At 33.0% G+C, this 15,039-nt stretch overlaps 1 protein-coding gene across 17 annotated transcripts in view; it reads right to left on the minus strand.

The window, feature by feature from the left end:
- Nucleotides 1-4,030: 4,030 nt before the first annotated feature.
- LOC143255850 (proton channel OtopLc-like) overlaps nt 4,031-15,039 on the minus strand; it is a 75,016-nt gene continuing 64,007 nt past the window's right edge. For all 17 annotated transcript variants that reach the window (XM_076512222.1, XM_076512185.1, XM_076512209.1 and 14 more), the window contains 2 exons: nt 12,875-13,049; nt 4,031-6,074 (listed from right to left, as the gene is read on the minus strand). In XM_076512222.1, coding sequence (XP_076368337.1) covers nt 5,161-6,074; nt 12,875-13,049 — 1,089 coding nt within the window. In that variant the 3' untranslated portion in view covers nt 4,031-5,160. The remainder of the gene's footprint in view (nt 6,075-12,874; nt 13,050-15,039) is intronic.

A 15,039-nucleotide genomic window follows, 5' to 3' on the forward strand; every position in this document is an offset into this window, starting at 1 on the left:
GGTCCATTCTGGCATAAATCGAATGAAAATCAATCGTTCTCATGGTTAGTAGCCTATAGTAATTTTTTTCAATTCAAAATAGGATGAAATAGTCACGAACAGACTTTGGAATGTCTGTCTCCAGTAAAACAGTACGCCGGTTCGCAAATGACCATGAATGTTTACAAATATGTCCTATGCTAAAGAAAAGGTTGGTAAACTTTAGCCTGTATGATAGACTAACTTCTAATTACTATTTTAATTTTACACCTAAATATTAATTTCTTGTTTTTCTGCGTTTTGTGAGCCATCTTCAGGAAAGTTCTAAGAAGGAGTGGTTATATGTCAGTAGTGGGAGAGATTCGATCGTGGATCTTCCAACCATTTAAATGTCTTTAAGAGTGATATTGAGGTTTTTCTGACTTCTGTAGACGGGAGATTATGCTATTGGTTAAGTGAATGTACAGTATTTTTTAAATCTTTTCTCGAGCGGTTGGCATCATATTATTATAGTGTTATTACAGTTAATTGTGTGGTCTCCACTCTCATGATGGGGAATATGATCTACTTCAGTAGTGCTGGGTTGTATATCTATTATGCTTCTAAATTCTAATTTTGGTTGGTTGAATTGCTTTTCCAAAGTAGTGAAATTCACATTCACAGAGGATGCTGTAAATGGTGTTATTCTTTGTTGGATCTTTAGGTGGTTTAATATTTAATAATTGCGATAATATGGCGTTGTTGCTTCTGAATAACAATACAGTCACAATTAATATACACCAAACCACATAATCTGAACTCGTCGCAAAAAAAACAACCAAAAACAATGTGTTTCAAAAAGAAGGGAAGGTCTTAGAACATCTGTTGTTCCCGCAATTGTCTGGAGGAAGAAGGGTTTTCTGTCTAGCTACTCTCGTCATTGTAACTGAAGTTAATTTCTAATGTACTGAAGCACACTTACACATGTATTGCAACAGAAGTGGTCGTGTGACTTGGGTTATTCTCAACACTTTTCCTCACAGCGCGAATAGTGTTTTGTTCGTTTTTGGAGTGCAAGCCATGCAGAAAATGTTTTTCCGACGTAAACAGAAATGCACTGACATCTTATTCATTGTGGAATGCATTACTACAAATGACCTGACGATTGCTCCCTAAATTTGACCGCACTATGCAATCTCATAGAAATACGGTTTATTTCCAGGATTCCTTCGTAACTTGTTTGTATTGATATATCAGGGTTATTGGCGTACCATATGGAAATTGTCGATTTGTACTCTCAGAGTTGTGTACTTACTTGCTGATAGGGTATTTATTTTCGGATACCAACGATTCAGTTCTTGAGCGGTTAGAAACGGAGAGAACATGAAGTATCAGGGCAGTTTAGCCTTCTTACATAGACTTAAATCTGAGTAGAAAGAGTTGAGACGTACTCGTGAAGTCCTCTTCACTTTTAAAAGTTTTTATTCTGCTGATCTTATGTGCACTACCAGTATCATAGAAATAAAAATGAAATCTTTAGTTTGTTTACATATTATATTTTATTCAAATGCAGTTTTCTTTCACTTATATCACATTTTAAAACATTTTACTTGACCTTGGAACTTATCCGTTACAACACAATAGTACAATCGCTAACCGATCGGCTATCAGTCTCCCGTTTTTCAACAAGTTTATTTTTGTTCCTGTTTTACTCTTGTCAATTTTACTTCATCTGAAAAATATCATTAGACCCATTCTTCCATATATTAGAACTAAGAAGCTGTTTTAGTGAAGAGCAGACAACCGTGTGCTTGATTTATCCTTTGAATACCATAGCTGTAACAATACCTCGTTAAACGTTTAAATCCTTCGAAAACTCAAACTGTCTCTCAGTTTACAGTCATTTTCTCTAAATGGTTAGTAAAACTATGCTAAATAGCCAGAGCTGGAGGCTGGTAATCTAGTCAACCTTCTTTTGATAATAGACATACAAGTTCCTGCATGTGTTCCAAGCCTGTTTAAATTTATTTTCATTCTAATATTTCTCTTTCTTTATTTTAGCTAAACATCTTTGCAACATTTTTAACTTTAGAAATTTTTATTGTAATATTTCATATTGGGCTTAGTAATAACTAAAAGTTATTATGAGTTTAATCGGGAATAATATTTTTATTAGGCCCGGCTTGGGCGCTCGACTCGTAATCTGAGGGTCGTGATTCGAATCCCCGTCACACCAAACATGGGGGCGTTATAATATGATGGTCAATTCCACTATTCGTTGGTAAAAGAGAACCCCATGAATTGGCGGTGAGTGTTGATGACTGGCTGCTTTCCCTCTTAGTCTTACACTGCTAAATTAGGGACAGCTAGCGCAGTTAGCCCTCGTGTGGTTTTGCGCGAATTTCAAAAACAAACAAACAATATATTTACTACTTATTTTACAAATACATCCGAATTACATACATTCTATATAGTAGTAACGGTCCGATCAGAGACAATATATGTGACAAAGAAATCGGTTTCAAGACAACAGATAAAATGGTTCAGAGGTTGTTACAATACAATAAATTATTTTCACTGCTGACATAAGCTATATTGTCTGAAATTCAAACCTGGATATGCTGAGAGCACACTCAAAGGAAACAACAACAAAGGAAGCAAATGATGGTGTACTTACCAACAGCTTCACATGTACGCATCATTATGCATAGTTTATTACTGACGCGACCTTCTTATAACAGTCAACAAAAGTGATAAAAAATACGATCAGAATATTATGACCTTCGTTATAACAGTTCTAAAATGCTCGCCCTCCCAGCCGTGGGGTGTAAAGTGTCAATCCCACTAAAAAGTAGCCCAAGAGTTCGGTGAGTGGTGATGAATACTGCTAAATTGTAGCACAGATACGAGTAGCTTTGTATTTCTCTTTATCTTCAAAAGGACCAACACAATATTACACTAATTCCCTGAGATTTTCAAAAATAAATTATTGGTTGAGGAGAATTAACCCTTTTATCTCAGAATGTCTGGTACGGGTATTAACACTTTTATTGATAAGGAGAGAACAACGTTTCGACCTTCCTAGGTCATCTCCAGGTTAAAAAGATGACCTAGGAAGGTCGAAACGTTGTTATCTCCTTATCAATAGGAATGTTAATACCCATACCAGCCGTTCTGAGATACATTTTTATTTCAAGTGGGTTTTTCGTCATCAAGAAATGATCATTGTTATTAAGACATTCACAAAAAAATATGAAGAATTAGATAAAAGTTTTGGTACTATAAACAATGTGATAAAAGTGAAAGAATTACATTTTTTGGAAGAAGTCGAAACTCTTAGAGTTCTTGAGAAGACTAATGGATTGTGATATTTCTACAGCTGCTGACAAAATGATAGTTGATTTTTTAAAAGTGAAAACTTTGAAAATAAACATACTTCATGAGATTCACTTCAATAACACTTTGTTTGTCAAATTCATATCAATTAAAGTTCTTTGTTATAAGCTGAATTCTTAATGATGACAAAGAGTGTCGCTTTGTACTTCAAACTCCCTGTAATATGTTGTGTTTTTACGAGTTCTTGGTAACAGTGCTGATGAAGTTGTTACAAGATTACTAGAATTAAAATTATTGACGTTGTAAGAAACAAAATTTTTGCAGATGTAACAAATAATGGACTTTTCAACATCATTATATCAAATATATTTTCTTGTTAATTAAAGAATTAATCAAAATGGAAGTCTGATATCCTATAAAATAGCCTAAAATTTACAATAATAATTTTATATAAGGACTTCTATAAATAAATTTTTGCAACACAATCGAATATTGACTGACAATCAACAATGCATGTTTCTCAGTCAGCTTTTCTTTAGTTATAAATAATTAGTTCAGTTAATTATATGCAATAGATTAAAAAGACGATATGGTAAAACTAAAGTTACTTTAAATACGAGTTTATACATTTAGTGTTTTAAATTCAAGAGCGAAATTAAATATTGCTTTGTCTATTTGTGTTCTAGAAAACGTATTGCATTTGTGTTAACTACATTAACACAAATAAAATCAGTCATACAAATTTTAATTGTTCTTTATTTTCATCTGGTCACATTCTACTTCTTATATAGATAAACGTTGTGGGTTAAGTTGTTGTAAAACATCTTCGGAGACTTTTGTTTTTTAATAAAATTGTACATATATTTGTTTGGGTAAATGTATATCGTCCGTAAAATAATAAAACATTTACTAGCAGTATTGGTGCAAGAGTGGCCCTAAATTAACTGGTTCTTTATTCATACAGAATCTGATTAATGTATTTCAATTCGAAGTTAAATAATGTAAATTTAAAGCTAGCGACAATTTATTGTATTTGAATAATACACAAAACTTTGGTGTAGTTCCATTTTTATACTGAATTCGTCTGTTTTTAAACTTATAGGAGAATAAGTTCGATTTAAACTTACAACTGAAATAAAAAGTCATTTTCATAGTCTAGTTTATTTAGTATCTTTCAACCAATCTGCAGTGTTAGGTGTACGATTAAACATGTTTGTCAACTGCTAGTCCATATAAAACACAAAAACAATTCCAATTAAAACATATAAAAACTAGATGTTTCATACAGTATAACTGTTTGACAATTTTGATAGATTTTTCTGTTAAAGAAATTCAATATTATAAAAACTGAAATGTATATATATGTGTGTGTGTGTGTGTTTTAAAATATTAGACATATTAAAATGCATATTTTTGTGTATAATTTCAACAAAACTTTGGTTAGAAATTTATTTCTTCATTCACATAACTGGTCTTTGTCAATAAGTACAATTAACAACACGCCATCTTCCATCTCGGATTTGCCTCCATTTGATAAAATATATTGCTTCTATAGGTTCAGTCACATCGTGGTATAGCAAAATATGAAACAAATGAAACTAGCACAATTTGAAACTCATTTTCAAATGTTGTGGAGTTTATACGTCAATGCAAGTGATATCTTAGGTTGAGAATGTACAATTGTACATCGTCTTTTTATCTGACCATGTCTTTCATACTTTTTATCTTTTGAAAATAGTCTCTATTAAAAGTTCAAAATAAATTCACTATACATCAAATATATATGTTTCATAATCCCTTAAAACATGGGTAATAGAGATTATAAGTTATAACTGTGATTGATATTTTTCGAATCACTCGATCAACTCAAAAGGAAATATTTTTGTAGCTGTTTTTCCAAATTTCTGCAAAAGTAACTGCAGAATGAAATCTGTAAAATATGCTAAGAGGCAGTGTGACCCTGGTTATGACTGCCCAGCCCATAATTCCATAGAACTCTCGCTCCACTGGACTTGCCTCGACTTTTTGCATTTGAAAAGTGTATATAATCCACAAAGTCAGATTGGAAATCATCAGAAAAGTCACAACTTGTCTGCCAGGCTTCTGTTGATCCTGCTCTGGAAGATATGCTGTTCGACAAGACATGTCTGCGATGAACAAAGACTGCAAGGTAATCTGGAGCATGGTAAGGCAGCTAGTTATTAAGAGTAGGATATTAGGGATGTATGTCATTGTAGATAAGGAGCCCGCTATGATGCCAAACATGGAGTGGATGTATAAGCCAAATGCTGCCACTCGCAGTAGGATGTCTCTTAACTGATCTTTACGAAAAGGTGAGAAACGAAGTGGTTTCACTCGAAAAAAACCTATAATAATGCCGACGATGGCCAAAACAAGAATAGTGCAGTGAGACAAGTCACTAAGATAGATAGCCAAAAGACGATAGTGATTGTGGAAAATAAGAACAAAGAAAACAATAAGACAGATGACACAGATTACCAGTACCAGTAGACCACAGAAAAGGCCTTTGCTGGACCCTGAACAATTTACTGGATTAGTTGACTGGATGCTGGAAGTCCTCGAGAGTCGGTCTTCCTCTTGAGTCTCTCCCTGGAAGACAGGATCCTTGCCGACATTTTTCCACATGACGTACAATACTGCTGCACCAATTAAGCTGTACTCCACAATAAATGGGTACAAAAACGGAGAAGAGCTCGCCACAATATTGCCTAATATGTCCTCTTTCTGACAGGGATTACTGATATTACTGTTGTTTAGTTCTGTACAAGAAAAATTGTATAACTGAGACTGAATAACAAAGATGAAGAACAGTTTTGGTCTTTGTATAAAACAGTTATGTGCTTATAGAAGACTATAATGGGGACATCTTATATTTTGTTACTAATAATTCTTTTAGATTTCTTCAACTAAGGTAGTTATATACTTAACTATCAATAAATATTCAAAATTCTAAAATATTATATATTTTTTCTATAAATCAAATATAGTTTTATTATTTACCAAAGCACAATATCGTCTTACCAAAATAAGTCATGTCTGATCATAGATGTCCAGTAACTTATCAATACTTGGTTAGCTTCTGCAATATTTGATATGTATAAACACACAGAATCCACAAAAAAAGAAAATCGTGCTAAGTAAGTGTTACTCAAAATAATTTCTTTGTGGTTTATGTCTCCATGATTTATACTTGTACTCGTCATGTGTTTGATGAACTGAATATATATTTTAACAATGTGAATTTATTTGTGATAAATTTAACACAAGTTTGTTGAATATAAATCCACATTCCTTGCATTCAATCAGTTACACCCGATTAATACACTCATAAGGGGGTGGTGTGTGTGTTTGTTTCTGTTTTAGCATAAAGTTACACAATGGGCTACCTGTACTCTGTCCACCACGAAGAATCAAACCCAAATGTTAATATTGTAAGTTCATAAACTTACCTCTGATTAGCTTCTTGTAAATTTTAGTTCTTTGTCAAATTATGCTGAATAAATATGAAATACATTACTGACTTTTAATATGACTATTCTCTCTTTATTTTTTTTATGCTAGGGGATCAATACCTGCTTTTGCAAAGTTCTTCATAAGCTTTGAAGTGAAAAATAGCCTGGAAAGCAAAACACTGATAATTTAATTGTTTTAGTTTGTACAATAATTAAAACACAGATCAGTCAATTTTACCTACAAGAAATTCTATTTTTAACATTTTTCCTGTTTTAGGTCATTTAATGATGTTAAAAAAATTGTTTTATTTGTCCTAGATTTAGTTTCCTCTTGAGTGAAAGTAATTTAACCTGCCATAACTGATGTGTGCTTTAAGTGTTACAACATATAATGTACATGTGGAGCTCTCTTCTAATATCAGAAGTTGAGCCCAGACAACCAGTTTCTATTGCCTCGTTATATAATGATAGCTGTATATGAAATAAATATCATGTATGATATTCAGGTGCTGTTACATTATGTCCTGAGAATCACACGTGATGCATGGGACAGGGATAAGGTTAAACAGCATGAGAATGTTAAAAAAAAATCATATATTCAGTGGAAAGTGCAGATATTATGGCTACTGAATCCATAATAGCATAAAACAAAAAGGATTCAAGACCATATGAAATCCTCCACAAGACAAAATGCATAAATAAAGTAAGTGTCTGACAATAATTTTTCATCACAGCAAACTACCTGCATGGAGTGTGGTTATTTTATCTATAGTGACAAGTATAATACAATTATACAATACTTTTACATGCCCATATGGGTTATTAAAAATACTCAATGTCCATGTTTAGTGATGTTGTTGAAGTCAAAGCCAGAGTAGAAAGATTATGTACTAACTGGAAGCATTATCATATTAGGTTGCTCGAAAAATAATGGGAAACTTTTATGTCAAACGTTTAGTCATTTATAGGGGTAAGAAACCTATCTTTTTACGACTTCATATATGTTATTGAAAAACTAAACCTTTTTTCTATTCATTAGTGCTTTTATTCTTTTCTAGAACTATACTTCCAACATTTCAGACCCTTATAATTGATGATGAAAAAAGTTGCTCATCATTGTTTTGCATGAATTCAAACTTGGTCATAATACATCACAAACTGCTCACAACATCAACTAAGCATGGAGCAAAGGAACCACCTACAAATGTACAGTACAGCATTGGCTCCAAAAGTTTCATAATGGAGATGTGAGTCTTGAAGATAAGGAGAGCAGAGGACGTCCTTCTGCTGTTGGAATCGATCAACTAAGAACATTAGTGGAAAGAAACCTGTGTCAAACTGTTGGAGAAATGGCACAAGAATTGGATCTTGGTATTTCCACAATTTTGGACCATTTCGAGCAAACAGAAAAAGTGAAAAAGCTTTGCAAGTGGGTTTCACATGAACATAGTGAAAATAAGAAAAATTGCCGTTTTGGAATGTGCCCTATGCAGATTTTGTGCAAAAGAAATTATCCATTTCTTGATATAATTGTCACTTGCAATGAAAAATGGATCCTTTATGACAATTGAAAGTTATCTGTGCAGTGGCTCAACCATGACAAAACTCCAAAGCCAAAGTTGCACCAACAAAAGGTTGTGGACACTATGTGGTGGTCTGTGTCCATTACAGCTTGCTCAACCAGAGCCAGAATATCATTACAGAGGTTTACTGTCAAGAATTGAGAGAAATTCATAGAAAACTATATGAAAAATGCCAGAACTAGTCAATCAAAGAGGACCAATCTTGCTTCATGATAATGCTTAGCCACAAGTTGCTCAAATGACACTCTAGAGCTCAATGAATTAAGCTATGAAACACTGCCTCATTCTCCTTACTTCCCAGAGCCCTGTTACCTATTGACTACCACTTCTTCAAGCATTTGGACATCTTTTTACAGAACAAAATATTCAACAGAGCAGTAGCACAAAATGGCTTTACAGAATTTTTTAGTTCTAGAGCTTCAGAGTTTTATCATCATGGTATAAATAATCTTGTTTCTTTCTTGGCAAAAGTGTGTTTGATTAATAAAGTTGCTTTTGAATTTCTTTATTTCTTATTAGAGTTAAAATTTAAAATATGCCATTATTTTTCAAACAACCTAATATTTTAGCCTTCATAACTAGTGAGAAACATATCTTTAGTTAGGTATGTTCAGATAAATTTTCGTTATGGTGATCTGTATGTGCTTTACGATATTACTGTAAGTTTCATGTAAGGGGTTGTAAGCTTGTAATAAAATATCTCAAAAACTTCAATAGGTTTGATCCTGTTTGTGTAGTGAAATTGTACTTATTTCAAGAATTGATACAAATAATTGTATAAGTTATTATGGGGGACTTATCTTAAATGTGTTAAATGGAAATTATTTTTGATGTAGGTAATCTAAGGTCCGTGTGATATTGCATTACAACTTGGTCTAACGTAAAAATATGACTTTAAACTGTAAATTTTAAAGTATTATTCTTCATATATACATACATAACATTTCATATAATATTTTGTCTTTCATCGTCCAGCTCAACTGATGAGTTCTAGTAGTGAACGAGCTTATTAGGCAGTGACTTGTGGGAAAATAAAAGTAGATATGAAATACTAGTTTTACACATCTCTAATTTCGAGCCAATACGAGATAATAAGAGTAATATGAAAAGAACATCTACAGTTAATTTGTTTTATAACAACTGCTAAAGCATTTCGTTTTTCATTGATCACATTTATTGTCATTTGCAGCTGTGTTTTATTCTTGATATCATCCTTCTCTGGCCAGGTAGTTAGGAAGCATAACTCACAATCAGAGGGTCATGGGTTCAATCCTCGCTCCACCAAATATTAGCCATGGGGCTTTATATGTGATGATCAATCCCACTATTTGTTAGTAAACGAATAGCCCAAGAGTTGATGATGACTAGCTGCCTTCCCTCTAATTTTTTACTCCTAAATTAAGGGCATCTAGTGCAGATATAGTCCTTGTGTAGCTTTGCACACTTTTTCAAACTAAACCAATCATCCTCTTCTTGTGCAAATGTGTTTTATTCCTGATCTTGTCTTTATTATGTGTAGAGTAGAAAACTTCTTTCTACTCCACTTTCATCAAGAGACATAATGAAACCTAAAGAGTCAGTTGGTCAGTAAAATACATTTAAAATTTATTGTGAATAAAAATACTATTTAATTTGTTCACTTGTGTTACTTGTTTTTCCTTTGCTGCAGCTTTAATAATGTTATCTGCATTTTGTAAATAACTGACTTAGCTCACTGTGTGTGTATGTAAATACTAGTGATTGTCCATAATGCTGTCAACTGAAATTTCTAGAAACTCTCCTCTCAAGCTTATAAAAGGTAACCAACGCAATGTGAATAGACAACTTATTTTGTGAGTTTGCCATAGTTAGTATACTGTAAATCTGTGGATTTCTGAAAATATCTTTATCCTTATGTATCCAGGACTGACTCACACACACCACAACTATATGGCACCCCCAAACCTGACAAGCCCAATTGTCCACTACGACCCATAATGTCGACCTATGAACCACTTAGCTACAACCTTGGTAAATACATAGCATGGGCATTTTTTAAATATGTAACATCAGCCAGCTCCTTTTTCAATGACTCTTTTAACTTTATTTAATTTTTAACATAATTTATTTTTTCTTATATAGTATTTTACTTTTGTATTTTTACAACTTGTTTAGCGCAGAAAGCATCGTTGCTTTTTCTCATAAACCACCAATCAATCAACGAACGACAACTTCAGTAGTCATATTGCATATAATTATTTTGCAGAAAATATACTGTCAAATCTGTTATTATGCAGATTTGTCACTCTGAGTGGAATCAGTTTTACTTACAAGTATCATAGTTGTTGTATCTCAGGATGGTTAGTATGGGGATTAATAAAGCAGAGAACAACAAATATGTAAAATCAACTGGCTCCTCTTTCAAAGACTCTTCTGACTGTAAATCTATTCTTAATCAATTAAAACATAAAGCCTTAATATTAAGGTTTTGATGTAATTTCCCTCTTCACAGAAGTCTCAACCATTGAACCTGCAAGATAGCTTTAGAACTTTACATCCAAGACCTCAACCACTGATACACATCCCCCAGCAACCAATTAGCAACCCTTATAGAATTCAGCAGCATCAATACTAACTTTATGTTCAATGACCAAAACTACCTACAAATAAATGGACTAAGTATGGGGAATCCCATGTCAGCAGTTCTGACCAACATTTTTATGACACAGATCGAATCTCAAGTGATCAATTCAATCTTACACCCACCACTATACTGGTACAGATATGTTTATGATACAATTGCTGGATTCACATCTACAGAACACACACTTAGTTTTTCAACCACATTAACTCCATAGACCCCAACATTAAGTTCACCTGTGAATAGGAAAAAAATTAACTACACCAGCTGCCTTGAGATACATTATCCTGCTGTGTGATTTTTGGTTAAAAATATGCAAGCTGGGAAGTTGGTTAAATTTGATACTAACAAGAGCAAAGGATCAGAGAAGCACTAAAGTACTAGAGAAAGTGGCAAAGGCTGAAATTCCTGTTGTAGCTGAAGAATAGTTGATAATAAATTTTCACTAAATAAACGATAATAAATATGCACTGGTTGAAATGGTTAAACAAAACACAGGACTTAATTTTACAATGAGCTGAGATTAAACTTGGCTACCATGCAATTTGTTGTTGTTTGTAACTAAGCACAGAGCTATACAATGGGTTATTTGCACTCTGCCTATCACAGGTATCAAAACCTAAATTCTAGCATTGTATGTCCGCAGATACGTCACTGTGCCACTGTAGACCATGTGATTTGTAAACCATGAACACTCAGCTTTAATGAACAAAGGCTCCACTTTACTGACATGAAAACTAAACTGACTTTTTAAAGATCTGCATTTATTGATTAACAAGGTCCAACAATTCAATGAGAATACACAACATATCCAAAGTTAGTGACAAGTGTAAAAGTTTGGTGTTGCTAAAACACTTGTTTAAGGCTAAAATTAGCAGATTTCTACAAACAACTGGAGCCTAGGAACACACAAGAACGTTGGTAGTTTAAATGACAAGTTATATACAAGGGTAAATGTGAAAATCCTCATACAGATTTTGTTCATTTTTATCAAGCTTGAGTTTGTTCTCCACGTTTTCAAAAGAAAAAAAAAGTGAAGTACAGTGTCTTTAACCTGTTAAACCTATAAGGTAAGATGTTTAAAGTGAATCACAAGAGTTTTTTAAAATAAAGACTATTATGGACTGACAGTTCGTTTTTACTTGTAGACTTTCACTGGGTCTGTCAGGCTTTCACCAAAGGAAGAGCTGTAATATGCCACTCAAAAGTTAGTCAAGTTGCACAAATACTTGTTTATTTATTTTTGACAATAATGGGATGCAAATAATCGAATTTCCTTTGCTATATACAGAACGCTAATCACTGACTGGACCGTTCAGCAGCAGAATAATTTATCAGAACAGTTGTTTGTATGACCTTTGTCCATTTCATTTTACAAAAAAACTAACAACTGAGAGAAAACTAAAAGATAAAATCCAATTAAGTAATACTGTATTTTTTAATACAACAAACCAGAATTTCTATATGACAATAGCAAGTGATAAAAAAATTAATTGCTCCTCAGTGAGCCAGCAATAACTTCACAGGCTCAGAATGGTAAAATCCAAAATTGGATTCCTCGCAGTGGACAGCGTGCATATAGCCTATTATGTAACTTTAGGCTAAAAAACAAAAAATTCCTGACTAAAGTAAAGTTTAATGATAACTTTCTGAGTAACTTCTGTGGAAAGGATAATTTGGGCAACATCATTGTGATACACCTGGCAGATTCAAGTGCACAACAAACTGACTCTGTTTAGATTAAAAACAAATCTGTAGTAGTGCTGGTTTAAATTTTAAATAATAAATCTGAACTGATAAAAAATCAAATTGGTTGATAGTCATGTATACTTAAAACACATGGGAGTAGAACAAGATAAAAAGTTCCATAGAAAAGTGTTGAAGCATAGAACAAAAGCACATACCTCTGAAAGGCATCATAAACTCCTCCAACAAGCCTCCATGACCCCTCTTCAGCAGGTTTCGGGCAACTTCATGTAGAGTCTCCTTGCCTAATGTTCGGATCCAGATACATAAGTTGGTGGCAACCATATGCATTAAACCAAACCTCGCAATCATCTTGAACTTGTGAATATTGATCTGTCAAAATATATCATTTAATGTGATTATTTGTGCCCAAAAATTCAAGTAAAACCCCAAAATATGATTTTAACCTTTTAATTATTGAATTGGTACATAACACTGCACAACAAAGTTTTTGCTTCTTGAACACTGTTGCATGTTCTTTATAGGTTTTTGGCTGCTGATCATAAAAATCACATCCAAATTTGCCCATCACGTACCGTTTCATCGATATCTTTAGTTTTGCTACAATGGAAAAACGATATCAGGGCAACTGGAATCTGTCAATGCTTGCTGACTACTGTTGGACACTGCAACGTGATGCACCAGACATTGAATACAAACGAAAATCAGAAGCAAAACACTTTTAATTATGTTGAACTTAATAGTGTATTGGAAACACAAATGCAATTAAATACGTTACTGCTGATAAACAGTTAACTGTCTATTTCTCAGAGTTCCTACGTGATGAAGGAAAACCAAAACTATATTTGAGCATACCCACCAGGTACCTGTCACAATCAGCAAAACCTTTCAGGAAGCAAAACTTTTCAAAAAAATTGTTGTGGAGTGTAATTGATGTTTATGCATATATATATATATATAAACAAAAGACTTTGAAATTAAATGTTCTGTTCTTTGCCTGTGTACATTAATTTAATTTTTTGTGTCCATTGAATGAGAAATCAATACACAGTAACTAAAATTATTATGTAGGAAAAAGGCTGGGGCATGGCTTGGTAGTTATTGTGCCAGCTTGAAATCAGAAAGATCTAAGGTTCGAGCCCACAAAATGCCACTGAACATGCTATGCATATTCAGATGTGTAGGAATTGGAAAATTGAAAATTAATTCACTATTCAGTTAAGAATGGCCATGTAAATGGTGGTAACTGCCTAATGGTTGCCTTATCTCTAGTCAGTAGTTCAAAAGTAAGAATGACTGTGCCTTAGCCTAAATGTTTTTGACATGACCAAGAGTCTCATACTCAGGGTGAAAATATTAAACACCATATGTGTACGAACAATAAATGTGATATCATAAACGACCACACTGACCTGATAATTTGGGAAAACAGAAAAATTTAAAAAAATTGAAGTTTAAAAAATGGCTTTTCAAATGTGTATTAACAACAATTTAGTAATAAATAAAACACATTATATTATAACTAGCAGATACCCATTAAAACAATTCAATGTTAATTTTTCTCAAAATAGTGATAAATATGTATAAAATGTGAAGTCAACCCAAGCCTTTAGATCTAGTGGACTGTTTATGACTATCTTTTACCATTTCACGCATTATTACAGTAAGTAAAGTTGCACTGCATTTGCTTCTTAGCAAAGGGAACTGATTACCATGCATTATTGGTAAAAATGTTTAGAATTCAATGAAATGAGTGTATCAAACACAACAGAGCACATCAGGTTCTCTATGTATCAGAGGGATTTGTTTCCGCTGTGTGTCCTCTCCCTTGTCATTTCATCGACAGCAAGTGAAAACCGATATAAATGTGAACACTTTCTGACTTGTCATTTTATAACATGTTTCAAAGACAGATATTCAATTCCAATCAAGTTATTTGACATGGCACAATGAAATCTTGCATGTGTATCACACCAAATGATAAAATAAATAAATAAACATATGTATAAATTCAATAATAATAAATAAATGCTCAAACCCGTTTTTTTCTTTGTGCACTTTTTCTGTTCATGCTCCTACCTTGAAATATTTCTTATAATCAATGAACAGAGAAAGTCCTGTTTTTGTTTGTTTCTTCATGAAGTTCTCTCACAAGGAATTGTTCTTAATATGTTTTCTTCATACTGACCATTCAGCACAAACAAAAGTGATGGACAAATAATGATATAAATATGAACTTTTAGAAACTGCAAAAATAATAAATATTTGTAATGTAATGTATTCTCAAAAATAAGCATTTTGATATATAATTTGTTTATCTGCAGTTAACTGCTCAGGAGATACAGAGTCTAACAGACAGACA

This window comes from Tachypleus tridentatus, chromosome 1 (assembly GCF_004210375.1).
Source record: "Tachypleus tridentatus isolate NWPU-2018 chromosome 1, ASM421037v1, whole genome shotgun sequence".
In the NCBI taxonomy this organism is placed as follows: Eukaryota; Metazoa; Arthropoda; class Merostomata; order Xiphosura; family Limulidae; genus Tachypleus; species Tachypleus tridentatus.